This window comes from Oncorhynchus mykiss, chromosome 16, assembly GCF_013265735.2.
Source record: "Oncorhynchus mykiss isolate Arlee chromosome 16, USDA_OmykA_1.1, whole genome shotgun sequence".
Taxonomy (NCBI): Eukaryota; Metazoa; Chordata; class Actinopteri; order Salmoniformes; family Salmonidae; genus Oncorhynchus; species Oncorhynchus mykiss.
This window is the reverse complement of record NC_048580.1, coordinates 29,714,042-29,730,087: the sequence shown is the minus strand read 5'-3', so window position 1 is coordinate 29,730,087 and position 16,046 is coordinate 29,714,042. Positions and strand designations below refer to the sequence as shown.

At 43.3% G+C, this 16,046-nt stretch overlaps 1 protein-coding gene across 1 annotated transcript; it reads right to left on the bottom strand.

Annotated features, from left to right (window-relative positions):
• Window positions 1-2,768: 2,768 nt before the first annotated feature.
• LOC110491799 (leucine-rich repeat, immunoglobulin-like domain and transmembrane domain-containing protein 1) lies at window positions 2,769-15,810 on the bottom strand. The gene is made up of 4 exons (XM_021565564.2): window positions 15,108-15,810; window positions 14,155-14,615; window positions 12,430-12,735; window positions 2,769-4,016 (listed from the first exon to the last, which is right to left on the bottom strand). Exons 1-4 carry the CDS (start codon window positions 15,227-15,229, stop codon window positions 2,953-2,955), a joined length of 1,953 nt encoding a protein of 650 aa, XP_021421239.2. The 5' UTR covers window positions 15,230-15,810; the 3' UTR covers window positions 2,769-2,952.
• Between the last annotated feature and the right edge of the window lie 236 nt (window positions 15,811-16,046).

Sequence of the window (16,046 nt, the reverse complement as noted above, 5' to 3'; positions counted from 1 at the left end):
AAAGTTCTTAACATTTTCTGTATTGACTGACCTTCATGTCTTAAAGTAATGATGGACTGCCATTTCTCTTTGCTTATTTGAGCTGTTCTGTCTTTTACCAAATAGGGATACCTTCTATATACCATCCCTACCTTGTCACAACACAACTGACAGGCTAAAATGCATTAACAAGGAAAGAAATTCCACAAATTTACTTTTACAAGGCACAACTACTTTAATTACGTTTTCATTGGCATGATAAACAAACTTAGGGATGACATGCCAGCAACAAATGCTGACACTACACATCCAAGTATATCTGACCAAATTTTGAAAGACAAGAATTGTACTTTTGAATTCTGTAAAGTCAGTGTGGAAGAGGTGAAAAAATTGTTGTCTATCAACAATGACAACCCACTGGGGTCTGACAATCTGGATGGAAAATGACTGAGGATAATAACAGACGATATTACCACATCTTCAATTTAAGCCTACTAGAAATTGTGTGCCCTCAGTTCTGGAGGGAAGCTAAAGTAATTATGCTACCCAAGAATAGTAAAGCCACCTTTACTGGCTCAGCACACATATAGGGAACATTCAACAAGCATGGCACTTACACAAATGACAGATGATTGGCTGAGAGAAATTGATTATATATATTTTTTAAATTACATTTTAAAATTGTACCTTTATTTAACTAGGCAAGTCAGTAAAGAAAAAATCTTATTTACAATGACGGCCTACTCTGGCCAAGCCTGGACAACGCTAGGCCAAGGAAGAACACCATTTATTATGGGGATCCATAATAAATACAAATACCTGTTAATTGAAATGCATTCCAGGTGAATGCATCAAGAAACTGGTTGAGAGAATGCCAAGATTGTGCAAAGCTGTCATCAAGGCAAAGGGTGGCTACTTTGAAGAATCTCAGATATAAAATGTATTTTGATTTGTTTTAAAGAAAATTGGTTACTACATGATGCCATATGTGTTTTTTCATAGTGATGATATCTTCACTATTATTCTACAATGTGGAAAATAGTAAAAAATAAAAGAAAACCCCTGGAATGAGTAGGTGTGTCCAAACTTTTGACTGATACTGTATAGTTTTGGTATAATGTGTATATTTATGTTGCATACAGGGCACATTTGTAAAAGAGACCTAGGACTCAATATGTCTTGCATGTTAAAATAAAGGTTAAATAAAATAACAGGATTCCTATTAACTTTTCGGAGATGCTTTTTGGATTCGGGCCCAGGGCCAGGATTCATAAAGCCCTTCAGAGTAGGAGTTCTAATCTAGAATCAGGGGCTGTATCCACAAATCATGCATGAAGCCATTTTAGTCATAACCCACTGGGCAAAAACTGGTTGAATCAATGTTGTTTCCACATCATTTCAACAAAGAAATGAGATGAAGTGGTCAACGTAAGGGAATTTTGTATTTTTTTTCACCCAACTCTTTTTCACCTAACCTAAATCCAATGACATGGTGCCATTTTTTGTTAAATTCAAGTTAGGTGACAACTCAACCAAAATTAAATCAAAACTAGATGTTGAATTGACGCCTGTGCCCAGTGGGAAGAGTCCTACCTAGTCGACAGATATTTAGGAGATCATATGTGCGGTCCTAACTAGCTATACAGAAAATTGCTTTGGAGTTGATGAAAGAATGTTTTGATATTTTTATATAAGCAACCCATGAATTATCTAGAAGTACCTGCACCAGTATCTCTTGCATTTTTGAAAATAATTTCTAATTCATATTACTTGATGTACAGTGACATACACTGTGGGGGTCTGAAGTGTGCTATAGATTTCACAGACGGTGACACGTGATTGGTTATTCCCCCAATTCGCAATAATGTCAATGAGTGTCATGACTATATTTTCTTTGTGTAATTACCAGTTGAGATAAACTTTTCTGAGTTGATTTTCGTAGTTTAAACCTACTCTGAGCTGGGATTTTTTTAATTATTGTCTTAAAACGTGTTTTAACAGGATTCCTAGGCCCTTTTCTGGAACACTTTGTGGATATGGCCCCAGGTCCCCCTGTCCATGTTATCTCATTTATTATGATCCAAAAGGCTAAAGTGTTCCTAGAGCAGCACTCCTTTGAGACTAATGAATATTGGCCCAGATGTCCTTCTTTCAGACTTTTACTTGATAACTTAACTATGATAAATCTGTAGGGCTCATTTGAGGGCTCATTTACAACTGATAGTCCCCCAGAAGTGTAAAAACAAATTACATCATTAGCATTCTCTCTGTTGAAATAGTATACATTTCAGATGTGAAAAAATTAAGGATAAAAATGTCAAAACTCCTTTAAACGGATATTTCCATGATGGTGCATCGTCCAAGCGTCCTCTCATAGAACCCCCGATATGGTGGCACCCAACATGGTGGGAGAGGTGGGGGAGAGTCCTGTGCCCTGTGTGTGTGGGGGGGAACATGGTGAGAGAAAGGGAGACAACCAGATATGTGTGTTGGACTGTGATGAGCATTTCGACAAGGTGTGTGTGTGGGGCTGTGGTGAAACTTAGTGAGAGGGTGAGGTTTGTGTATGGGGCTGTGGTTGGGGTGAGATGTGTGTGTAGGACTGTGCTGAGAGTGAGGGAGAGTATAGGATATGTGTGGGTGGCTTTGGTGAGGCTGAGAGAAAGGATTAGGTGTGTGGGGACGAGGTTTGTGTGTGGGGCTATGGTGAGGGTGAGGAGTGTGTGTGGAGCTATGGTGAGGGAGAGGAGTGTGTGTGGAGCAATGGTGAGGATGAGATGTGTGTGTGGGGCTATGATGGGGATGATGTGTGTGTGTGGGGCTATGATGGGGATTATGTGTGTGTCTGGGGCTATGATGGGGATGATGTGTGTGTCTGGGGCTATGCTGTAGAGGAGTTGTGTGTGTGGAGATGTGTTGAGCCAGAGGGTGCAAGTGTGGGAGATGGCATGGGGAAGGAGCTGGAGCATGAAGTCAGCAGAAGTACTCGTTGGGCTGACCCTCTATCTTTGCCGTGGCCTCAGAGTCCAAACTGGATCGGGCCGACAGCAGCCGGTTGGACTCCTCAGGGTTGAGTCTGGTCAGGTACTCACCCTCCAACCCTTTAGCCTTGGTTCCGGGGGACAGCGTCTCAAAAGTCACATACGAGTCCTGGATGTCCTTGGACTTCTTGCCCCAAATCTTCTGGATGCGCCTCTTGAGCGCACCACAGCAGACAATTACGGTGAGTGGCACAGCAATGACACAAGCCACGGTAATCACGATGACGTTGATGAGCTTCTGGGTCCCAGCGGCACTGGCCGCCTCGTCGGTGGAGAAGATGACACACTGCTCCTTCTTGGGGATCAGGCCCCGGACACACACGCAGGCAATGTACTTAGTCTTGGGCACCAGGCCCTCGATGAAGACCCGATTCTGACCCGCTGCCACGTTGATCTTGCGCATGTCTCTTTCGCCGAAGACGGCATAGAGCACACTGAAGGCTGTGGTGTTCTTGGCCTTGGGCGCCCGCCAGTTCAGGGTGATGGTGTTCTCCGTATCGCCCAACACCTTGACCGAGCGAACTATCCGGTCCGGGTCATACTGGGCCTGGGCCAGGTTGCTCAGGTTGGTCTTCTCCAGCTCCAGGAGTCCGTCTGGACTGGGCAACTTGGCTGGTCCAGGGGTGGCTCTATCTGCCACACTTCCCACTACCACACCTTCAGGCTCAGGGCTGGAGTCCACAACAGCAGGTGGGGGTTGAGGGTTGGGGGTGGGAACCACTAACCTATCCACCAGTTTCTCCTGGTATGCTGCCTTCCCCATCCCGTTGGGTTTGTTGACTTTGTTTTTTTTTACAGTAGCAGCAACCACGCTGGTTTGGTTGTTGTTATTGTCGGGTTTTGGGGGAGCGTCAGAGACAACCAGGGAGATGATGGTCTCTGCATTTCCGGCGTAGTTAGTGGCCTTGCAGACATACTTCCCTGAGTCACGGTAGGACACGGCTGGGACACTGAGGATGGACCAGATAATGCCTTCCTTGGAGTTCTCCTGCTGGACTGTAGAGCAAGAGAAGAGACATGGACACATTATTAGTCAGAGTAAAAAAATCTAAATACTAAAAAGTAATACAAAGACAGGGGAGATTCCCATTTAAAGTGTTTTTTAATGCAGGGGCCATATCCACAAAGCGTCTCAGAAAAGGTCCTAGGAATCCTGTTAAAACCTTTTAAGACAAACTCTGAATAATATCAATTCGTTAAAGTTTATCTCAGCTGGTAATCATGACAGTTTAAGGTACTACAAAGGAAAGATAGTGATGATGCTCATTGACATTGTTGCAATTTTGTTATTGTTTTTATTTAACCTTTATTTAACTAGACAAGTCAGTTGAAAACAAATTCTTCTTTTATAATGACGGCCTACCCCAGTCAAACCCGCCCCTAACCCACCAACGCTAGGCAGATTGTGTGCCGCCCTATGGGACTCCCAATCATGATACAGTCTGGGATCAAATCAGGGTCTTTAGTGACAGCACTGAGATCTTGCGCTGAGATCAAATCAAATTGTATTGGTCACATACACATGGTTAGCAGATGTTATTGCAAGTGTAGCAAAATGCTTGTGCTTCTAGTTCCGACAGTGGAGCAATATCTAACAAGTAATATCTAACAATTCCACAACAAATACCTAATACACACACATCTAAGTAAAGGAATGGAATAAGAATATATAAATATATGGATGAGCAATGTCAGAGCGGCATAGGCTAAGATGCAATAGATAGTGAATAATACAGTATATATATATATATATATATATATATATATATATATATATATATATATATATTGTATTATTTACTATATGAGGTGAGTAATGCAAGATACGTAAACATTATTAAAGTGGCACTATTAAAGTGACTACTGTTCCATTTATTAAAGTGGCCAATTATTTCAAGTCTGTATGTAGGCAGCAGCCTCTCTGTGCAGTGCCTTAGATGCAGTGCCTTAGACCACTGTGCCACTCGGGAGCCCCAAATAAAGGGGAATAACTAATTGCGACGAGGCATTGTGTCACGCCCTGACCTTAGAAATCATTTTTATGTCTCTATTTTGTTTTGGTCAGGGCGTGAGTTGGGGTGGGCATTCTATGTTTTCTATTTCTTTGTGTTTGGCTGGGTATGGTTCTCAATCAGGGACAGCTGTCTATCGTTGTCTTTGATTGGTAACCATACTTAGGTAACCTTTTCCCACCTGTGTGTGTGTGGGAGGTTGACATTCTTTATGGCACTTAGCCTTAAGCTTCACGGTTTTGTTATGTAGTGTGTATTGTTTTGTTCGGCGGCTTTTCTTAATTAAAGAACATGTACGCTCACCACTCCGCACGGTGGTCCACTCCTTCCAACAGCTGTGACAGAACCTCCCACCACCAAAGGAACAAGCAGCGTGGTGAAAGGGACTCCTGGACAGATGAGCAGCGCTATCTGGAGTATGAGACAACCTAGGAGGAGATAGAGAGGTGGTCGATTGACCCAGGGAGAGTGCCGGAGCCCGCCTGGGATTCTCTAGAACAGTGCGAGTAGGGATACCGGAGAATGGTGTTGGCGACACGAAAATGGCCGGCAAGGAAGCCCGAGAGGCAGCCCCAAAAATGTTTTTTTGGGGGGGGCACACGGGGAGTGTGGCAGAGTCAGGTATTAGACCTGAGCCAAGTCCCCGTGCTTACCGTGGCTATGGGGTGATGCTCACGGTGTCAAGGCGGAGCATTCACAGGCCGGTGTGCTCGGTGCCAGCGTCCCGCATTTGCCGGGTGGAAGCTGGCATCCAGCCAGAATGGTTGGGGCCAGCTCTGCGCTCGAGACCGCCAGTGCGCCTCCACGGCCCAGTGAATCCGGTGCCTTGGCCAAGCAAGAGGCCTCATGGATGTCTCCCCAGCCTGGTGAGTCCTGTGCCTGCTCCCAGAGCCAGGGTCGCACTCCTGTCCGGAGCTGCCAGAGTCGCCCTCCTGTCCGGAGCTGCCAGAGTCGCCCTCCTGTCCGGAGCTGCCAGAGTCGCCCTCCTGTCCGGAGCTGCCAGAGTCGCCCTCCTGTCCGGAGCTGCCAGAGTCGCCCTCCTGTCCGGAGCTGCCAGAGTCGCCCTCCTGTCCGGAGCTGCCAGAGTCGCCCTCCTGTCCGGAGCTGCCAGAGTCGCCCTCCTGTCCGGAGCTGCCAGAGTCGCCCTCCTGTCCGGAGCTGCCAGAGTCGCCCTCCTGTCCGGTGCTGCCAGAGTCGCCCTCCTGTCCGGTGCTGCCAGAGTCGCCCTCCTGTCCGGTGCTGCCAGAGTCGCCCTCCTGTCCGGTGCTGCCAGAGTCGCCCTCCTGTCCGGTGCTGCCAGAGTCGCCCTCCTGTCCGGTGCTGCCAGAGTCGCCCTCCTGTCCGGTGCTGCCAGAGTCGCTCTCCTGTCCGGTGCTGCCAGAGTCGCCCTCCTGTCCGGTGCTGCCAGAGTCGCCCTCCTGTCCGGTGCTGCCAGAGTCGCCCTCCTGTCCGGAGCTGCCAGAGTCAACCTCCTGTCCGGGGCCCGCTGCAAGGGTCCCCAGTCCGGGGTCAGCGGCGAGGGTCCACGTCCCGTACCAGAGCCGCCACCGTGGATAGATGCCCATCCAGACCCTCCCCTATAGGTTCAGGTTTTGCGGCCGGAGTCCGCACCTTTGGTGTCACGAACTGACCCTGTCTACACTACCTGTGGTTGTATTTCAAGGCCTACCTTCAGACTCTTTGCTTGACATCATGGGAAAATCAAAAGAAATCAGCCAAGACCTCAGAAAAAATTGTACACCTCCACAAGAAGAAATGTCCTCTGGTCTGATTAAACAAAAATAGAACTGTTTGGCCATAATGACCATCATTATGTTTGGAGGAAAAAGGGGTGGATTGCAAGCAGAAGAACACCATCCCAACCGTGAAGCACGGGGGTGGCAGCATCATGTTGTGGGGTGCTTTACTGTGGGAGGGACTGGTGCAATTCACAAAATAGATGGCATGATGAGGGAGGAAAATTATGTGGATATATTGAAGCAACATCTCAAGACATCAGTGAGGAAGTTAAAGCTTGGTCGCAAATGGATCTTTTAATGAAAAATGACCCCAAGCATACTTCCAAAGTTGTGGCAAAATGACTTAACTTCTTATGGTATAGGGGACGCTTGCGTCCCACTTGGCCAAAAAATAGGGAAAATGCAGCGCGGCAAATTCAAATAAATTGATATAAAAATCAAACTTTCATTAAATCACACATGTAAGATACTCAATTAAAGCTACACTCGTTGTGAATCCAGCCAGCATGTCAGATTTTTAAAAGGCTTTTTGGCGAAAGCATAAAAAGCTATTATCTGATGATAGCACAACAGTAAAAAAAGAGGGTAGCATATTTCAACCCTGCAGGTGCTACACAAAACGCAGAAATAAAATATAAAACATTCCTTACCTTTGACGAGCTTCTTTTGTTGGCACTCCAATATGTGCCATAAACATCACAATTGGTCCTTTTGTTCGATTAATTCCGTCCATATATATTCAAAATGTCAATTTATTTGACGCGTTTGATCCAGAAAAACACAGCTTCCAAAATGCGCAAAGTCACTACAAAATATTTCAAAAATTGCCTATAGACTTTGCCAAAATATTTCGAACTACTTTTGTAATACAACTTTAGGTATTTTTAAACGTTAATAATCGATCAAATTGAAGACGGGTCTATCTGTTTTCATTAGAGGACGAGAGGAAACTAACGCTAATTTTCAAGTCCCTTTTCCAGGATGGCCGTACTTCTTCATTGCACAAATGAAAAAACCTCAACCAAATTGCAAAGACTGGTGACATCCAGTGGAAGTGGTAGGAACTGAAAACAAGTTCCTAAGAAATATCGTTTGCCAATGAGAAATCAGTGAACAGACAGAGACCTCAAAAAAGAAAATTCTGTTAGTCCTCAGGGTTTTGCCTGCTACATAAGTTCTGTTATACTCACAGACATGATTCAAACAGTTTTAGAAACTTCAGAGTGTTTTATATCCAAAAATATACATATCTTATATTCTTGGCATGAGTAGCAGGAAGTTGAAATTGGGCACGCTATTTATCCAAAAGTGAAAATGCTGCCCCCTATACCTTAATAAGAAGTTAAGGACAACAAAGTCAAGGTATTGGAGTGGCCATTACAAAGCCCTGACCTCAATCCCAAAGAAAATGTGTGGGCAGAACTGAAAAAGCATGTGCGAGCAAGGAGGCCTAAAACCTGACTGCATGCGTTACACCAGCTCTGTCAGGAGGAATGGGCCAAAATTCACCCAACTTTTTGTGGGAAGCTTATGGAAGACTATACGAAACGTTTGACCCAAGTTAAACAATTTAATGGCAATGCTACCAAATACTAATTGAGTGTATGTAAACTTCTGACCCACTGGGAATGTGATGAAAGAAATAAAAGCTGAAATAAATCATTCTCTACTCTTATTCTTATTCTATACATTTCACATTCTTAAAACAAAGTGGTGATCCTAACTGACCTAAGACAGGGAATTTTTACTAGGATTAAAATGTCAGGAATTGTGAAAAACGGAGTTTAAATGTATTTGGCTAAGGTGTATTTAAACTTCCGACTTCAACTGTGCGTGTATCGCCAGCTGAATACATTACAAATGGTTAAGAAATCTACCACTCTATAGACCAAGCAGACTAAGAAGTGAACGGGATGTTGCAAAATGGTTTAAAACTACAACTCTACCAAAGGACAAGACTAGAGAACGTGAGGACCCTGGTCCCCACATTGAAATGGTTACCACTTTATAGACCAAACAGACTGAGGTATAAGCCGAATGTTGCAAAATGGTTATAAACTCTGAAACTATCGATCACTACAGAAGAAGCAAATCCTAGACATCACGTTATCAGTCTGCAGATGAAAACGTACGTAGCCTAGGATGAGAACACCAACAACCTCTGAAGCATTCTAACGGGATGAACTCAAAAGAACTACTGTACAGGTTATGTCGAAGTATCTATTCTTACCACCACCATGAGCAGGAGCTCTACCTAAGGATACAGTGCATTGCGAAAGTATTCGGCCCCTTTGAACTTTGCGACCTTTTGCCACATTTCAGGCTTCAAACATAAAGATATAAAACTGTATTTTTTTGTGAAGAATCAACAACAAGTGGGACACAATCATGAAGTGGAACGACATTTATTGGATATTTCAAACTTTTTTAACAAATCAAAAACTGAAAAATTGGGCGTGCAAAATTATTCAGCCCCTTTACATTCAGTGCAGCAAACTCTCTCCAGAAGTTCAGTGAGGATCTCTGAATGATCCAATGTTGACCTAAATGACTAATGATGATAAATACAATCCACCTGTGTGTAATCAAGTCTCCGTATAAATGCACCTGCACTGTGATAGTCTCAGAGGTCCGTTAAAAGCGCAGAGAGCATCATGAAGAACAAGGAACACACCAGGCAGGTCCGAGATACTGTTGTGAAGAAGTTTAAAGCCGGATTTGGATACAAAAAAAATTCCCAAGCTTTAAACATCCCAAGGAGCACTATGCAAGCGATAATATTGAAATGGAAGGAGTATCAGAACACTGCAAATCTACCAAGACCTGGCCGTCCCTCTAAACTTTCAGCTCATACAAGGAGAAGACTGATCAGAGATGCAGCCAAGAGGCCCATGATCACTCTGGATGAACTGCAGAGATCTACAGATGAGGTGGGAGACTCTGTCCATAGGACAACAATCAGTCGTATATTGCACAAATCTGGCCTTTATGGAAGAGTGGCAAGAAGAAAGCCATTTCTTAAAGATATCCATAAAAAGTGTCGTTTAAAGTTTGCCACAAGACACCTGGGAGACACACCAAACATGTGGAAGAAGGTGCTCTGGTCAGATGAAACCAAAATTGAACTTTTTGGCAACAATGCAAAACGTTATGTTTGGCGTAAAAGCAACACACCATCCCCACTGTCAAACATGGTGGTGGCAGCATCATGGTTTGGGCCTGCTTTTCTTCAGCAGGGACAGGGAAAATGGTTAAAATTTATGGGAAGATGGATGGAGCCAAATACAGGACCATTCTGGAAGAAAACCTGATGGAGTCTGCAAAAGACCTGAGACTGGGATGGAGATTTGTCTTCCAACAAGACAATGATCCAAAACATAAAGCAAAATCTACAATGGAATGGTTCAAAAATAAACATATCCAGGTGTTAGAATGGCCAAGTCAAAGTCCAGACCTGAATCCAATCGAGAATCTGTGGAAAGAACTGAAAACTGCTGTTCACAAATGCTCTCCATCCAACCTCACTGAGCTCGAGCTGTTTTGCAAGGAGGAATGGGAAAAAATGTCAGTCTCTCGATGTGCAAAACTGATAGAGACATACCCCAAGCGACTTACAGCTGTAATCGCAGCAAAAGGTGGCGCTACAAAGTATTAACTTAAGGGGGCTGAATAATTTTGCACGCAATTTTCCAGTTTTTGATTTGTTAAAAAAGTTTGAAATATCCAATAAATGTCGTTCCACTTCATGATTGCGTCCCACTTGTTGTTGATTCTTCACAAAAAAATACAGTTTTATATCTTTATGTTTGAAGCCTGAAATATGGCAAAAGGTCGCAAAGTTCAAGGGGGCCGAATACTTTCGCAAGGCACTGTATATTGATCTCTGGTGGCCGAACCAGAGTTGTACACCCAACAACTCTGTGACCAAAGGATTTGGACGATCAAGGACAGCTCAATCGTGAATGTATAAATTGCATTCCTTTTTCCGAATGAGCGGTTATTAGAGTGCTTAAGATGTTTTATTTTCATGAGCGTAGCCTCCCATAGTCCGATAGAGTTTCTCCTTTGTCTCCCTTTTCCTCCCCCTCCTCTCTCTAAAATCTCCACCGTGTATAACCAAACTGTTCTGTTAATCTTCGAGATACTATTTACTGTATTATGTTAGTGTGTATTTTGTAATTGTTTAATTAGTTAGTAAATAAATAATTGAGCCAATTTGTGTATCGCTGATTCATCAATAAAGTGCAGACTACAGGAAATTACGAGGTTCAGAATGACTGATGAGGTAATAATACATTAATACACTGTAATCGATAAGATATGAAAATATCTGAAGAGAGTTCAATTCGGGAAATAATAACTCTTTAAACAACATTTTCCCATGGTGCCCCGACTTCCTAGTTAATTAATGTGTACATGATTAAGTTAATCACATAATAATTACACATGGAGAATTGATTTGATAATATAACAGTCTTCACTTTAATGATAGTCACGTCACGACAATGATATATGATAAACAGAGTAGCAGCAGTGTATATGATGATTGTATGTGAGTCAGTATAAATGTATGTGAATATTATGTGTGTGTTAGATAATGATGGAGTGAGTGTTTGTCTGTGTGTTTTGTTGTGTCAGTTTGTGTGAGTGTGTAGGGCCCTATGAGTGTGTATAGAGACAGAGCAAAAAAATAAAATAAATACAAGGGTCAACTCAGATCGTCCGTGTAGCCAGTTGTTCGCTATTTAGTTAGCCATTTAGTAGTCTTATGGCTTGTGGATAGAAGCTCTTCAGGAGCCTTTTGGTGTCAGACTTGATGCACCGGTACCGGTTGCCATACGGAAGCAGACTTCCCTGGATGGCAGGGAGTTTAAGCCCAGTGATGTACTGGGCTGTCTGCACCACCCTCTGTAGCACCATGTGATCGAGGGCGGTGCTATTGCCATACCAAGCATGGGTGCAGCAGGAAAAAAATGCTCTAAATGGTACAGACGCAAAACTTTTTTAACCTCCTGAGGGGTAAAAGGTGCTGTCTTGCCTTCTTCACAACCGTGCACTTGTGTGTGGATCATTTTAAGTTGATATGCATAAAAATGACTTCATAATGAGATGATACATGAGTGCATTATCACTTAACTACCTACAACATATTTAGCTGGCTAGCAAAAAAAGCTTAAAAAAAGGCTTTTACTGCATTTTGCCTTTGTAGGGCAGTATGCATCACTGCTTATTTTAGTAAGATTTATGAAGTCAAGAAGCTAGGACTACTAGCTAGCTAGCTACATTGATTAGCTAGGTTCACAATGTAAACAAAAGCAACTTGTGTAATTAGAGGATAATTTAGTACAAACACTAGCAACAATTGAATGAGTATTTGAAAAACACTGGACAAAATATATTGTAGTTATGCATAATCGATGGATATGGTACAGTAGATAATATAATAAATCTGCTCTTCCCCTGTGCTCCTCTCCGCTCTCAAAACATCGTGCTCTGTGCAGCAGGTAGAACAGCACATTGATACGACGCTGATGGCAAAGAAATGCAACGTGTGTGTAGTGGAGCTAAAGCGTTATAGTGGAGCTGAAGTGTTACAGTCACACAGACAGAGAGAGAAAGGAAGAGAAGCAAACATACACAAATCCCTTGCTGACTCACCTGTCCCGTTCAGGGCTTTCCCTTCCGCCCTGCGCCAGGCCAGATCCGGGCTGGGAACGCCAATGGTCCCGCAGCGCAGCAGCACGTTGTTTCCTACCGCGCTGCGGACGTGTGCCACCGCTGTGTGGACGCGTGGCGCCTGGCACCTCCGCAGCTCGGCATCGCTGAACAGAACACCTGACAGGCTCTCGGGAGCTGCACAGCGGAGGCGTGTGTCGATTAATGCCACAGAGAACGTTGGCAACTTCTGGAACTGGACCAGGTCATACAGGCGGCAGTCACACAGCCAGGGGTTGTCATGGAGACCTGGATGGTTCAAGGTCAACTCATTAAATCACATGGCAAAATAAAATTGAACTCTGAATTCTGTGATTAATAAAATAAAAAAGGATACTAATGGGGATTGGTGGGGTCAGAGGAGAACGTAAGAGTTACAGTATGAAGTGGGGTACACGATATAAGAAGGGCCCAGAGTTTTCCCTGGTTAGGTCATGAAAAACTCCTTGGCCTGGTCTGTTTACAAACACATCGTGAATGAAAGGAATGACAGTGTCTCTCTGGTTACACATATGGCTACAGATGACTGCTGTGGATGTCTGTGTGAGGATTACTTACATTCTAGAATAAACTACAATGACGGGTGTGGTGATGACAACGATAATGACGACGGCGACAATGGTGGTTAAAATTGGGATTTAGGCAGTTATTGAACAATATTCAGATCGTGTTGGCTATTTCAGAAGATTTAGGAACTTTAGCACACACATTGGTCTTTATATCTCTTTTTTTCTCAATTTCGAGGGATTTTTCAATCAACAACTCTGAGTGACTAAAATAGATGTAGTTTACTTAAGCCATTTTTTTTAACTCAAGTGTTTTTAGGATCGGTAAGTTGACTGAGAACACATTCTCATTTACAGCAACAACATGGGGAATAGTTACAGGGGAGATGAATGAGCCAAATGGAAGCTGGGGATGATTAGTTGGCCAGTTTGGAAATTTAGCCAGGACACCAGAGCTAACACCCCTACTCTTACAGTGAGTGCCATGGGATCTTTAGAGACAACAAAAAGTCAGGACACCAGTTTAATTAACATCCCATTCAAAAGAAGACACCCTACACAGGGAAATGCTCCCAATCACTGCCCTGGGGTATTAGACTTTTTTTTGACCAGTGGAAAGAGTACCTTCTACTGGCCCTCCAACACCACTTACCAGCAGCATCTGGTCTCCCATCCAGGGACCAACTAGGTCCAACCATGCTTAGCTTTAGAGGCAAGCCAGCAGTGGTATGCAGGTTAGTATGCTGCTGGCCAACGATGATGACAATGATGATGACGACGGCAATGATGATGGTTAAATTGAGATTTATGGAGTGATTTCACAATACTCAGATCATGTTGACTTTTTCAGAGGATTTGGAAACATATCACACATTCGTTTGTATACAGTATCTCCTTTTTTCTCCATTTCGAGGGATTTTTCAACCAACAACTCTGAGTGACTGAAAAAGATGTGGCTTACTTTACTTAAGCAATTATTTATGATGGAAAACATGCCTGATCTGAATGTATGATTGTCTTGTGGTTTTATATTAGGGATGACTTCTAGCCACATCTCCCTTGTAAATGAGAGTGCATCTCAACGGTACATGCGATCACCTGGTAAATTGTGAGGAAAAAAAGGAAAAGGGAAAAAAAATGTTAACAAATCTCTCTCCCTTACCAAGTATCATTTTGGAGTTCTCTGGGCCCTGCACAGGTTTAACTGTTAGCCAGGTGGCGAGCACCTCAGCCGGAACAGTCAGAAGGTTGTTGCTGGACAGATCCAGGTAGGTCAGGTTTTTTAAATAAATTGTGGCGTCTGCGGGAACTGAGGTCAACTGGTTGTTGTGCAAGTCGAGCAGCGTGAGGCTGGACATATCCATAAGAGACTCCCAGGGGAACGCGGTGAGGGCATTCCCATCCAGTCGCAGCTCCTCCAGATTTAACATCCCACGGAAACTGTCCGGCTTGAGAGAGGACAGCACATTGAAGGACATCCAGAGGAACTCCAGATTGGGGAGGTAACTGAAGGCTTCGCTCGGGATACGATGGATGGCTGTTTTCTCGATTCGCAGCTTGGACGTGTCCACGGGGAAACTGGCAGGCACAATGGAGATCTCGGGGTCATTGCAAATTACACTCCTGAGGAAACAAGAGGATGTGTTATACCTAGGCTTATGTTGTTTAAATAAAAAATGTGGGAGGAAAGGAACACAAATATTATTATTATTTGAACTTTTTGTAAAAAGAAACAGACATTTTTGGTGTGAATTATTTATGTGAAATGTCAAATTGGGTTTTCATACAGGCTATGTGCCAATTATAGTAAATTAATTCAAAAGCCTACATGTAGGACCTAACACTCTCACTATAAACTCAACTCAGAGAAATTGTCAGAGATAGAGAGTTGGTCAACGTGCCTTTGCAAGATAATCCTGCATTAAATAAAATTGGACATCATGCACTCCCAATAATTTACTTTGTCCGCATGCTGATTTCGCAGTGAAGGTCCAACATCTGTAATCGTGCGAGAAAAGTCTCTTAAATTAAACGGAATGCGTCTGCACAAACAAATAAAAACATGCACATTAAGCGATACATTGGTTGATTTTGTCATTAGTTTCTTCTACTCACCTGGCCATAGATCCATCACTTAGGTTGTGAAAAAAACAGCTACACTGTGACGGGCACGCGCTCACCGAGGGGGGTAGCGCACCTGTCGCCAGGTAGAGTCCCAAGACGAATGCGAGGAACATTTTGGCCCACTTTTATGCGTGCACTGAACAGCTAGCCTGCATGCACCCAGTCAGCACCCACTGAAGCCAAACAGACCTGCGTTTGTCATTTACTGAAATATCATTTGCACGGTTTTGTCCCACGGCTTCGCTGTCCCATAGCGATCAGACTGCTATGAGTCCCGAGATAAGAAGGATAGACAAGGATTAGCGAAAGGACTGCAGTCTTTTCATCTGGATGCATATTTCATCCTGGAATCCGATAGGCTGCGCAGAGACGTCCCTATTTATTATCACACAAAATACATCCGAAATTGTCATAATCCACTGTGATATTGTTTGTTTTTTTTCTGCGCTGCGCTGGTTTTGCCAAGGTGTGGCACCGTGGTAAAATTGGTTTGAGATTCGATGTTGGCCAGACATTCGGACGTTTAAACTTCAACAGCTCGCAAACGACTTGACCTACATAACTCAGGTTAGGCTCTTTATGAAAGAAAAAAGGTGTACAGCATTGCACAGGTTTTATTTGACCGATTCCGTTGGATTATGAAACTGGGTTCGGATTTGACGTGAAAGCTAATATTTAGGGACCATCAACAAAGTGCATGATCACAATATACAAATTGCAATATCTCCTCAACCGCGTCATTTAGCAACCTCATTTCAACTGTCAATTATTCCTCACATAGAGCAGCATGTTGCACACTCTTTGTTTTTCTCATAAAATGATTAAATTAAATATATATATATATATATATATATATATATATATATTTATAAAAAACACTTACAATTAAATATCCGGTTGATCACATGACCTAGACACCTCAAAACAATG

Bases quoted from the DNA above. Each gene is read 5' to 3' on its own strand.
- LOC110491799 (XM_021565564.2), bottom strand. From the start codon at position 15,229: ATGTTCCTCGCATTCGTCTTGGGACTCTACCTGGCGACAGGTGCGCTA. The intron at 14,616-15,107 runs GTGAGTAGAAGA...TTGTTTCCTCAG, and splicing joins AGTGATGGATCTATGGCCAG to GAGTGTAATTTGCAATGACC. The intron at 4,017-12,429 runs GTGAGTCAGCAA...CTTGCTCTACAG, and splicing joins GAAAGCCCTGAACGGGACAG to TCCAGCAGGAGAACTCCAAG.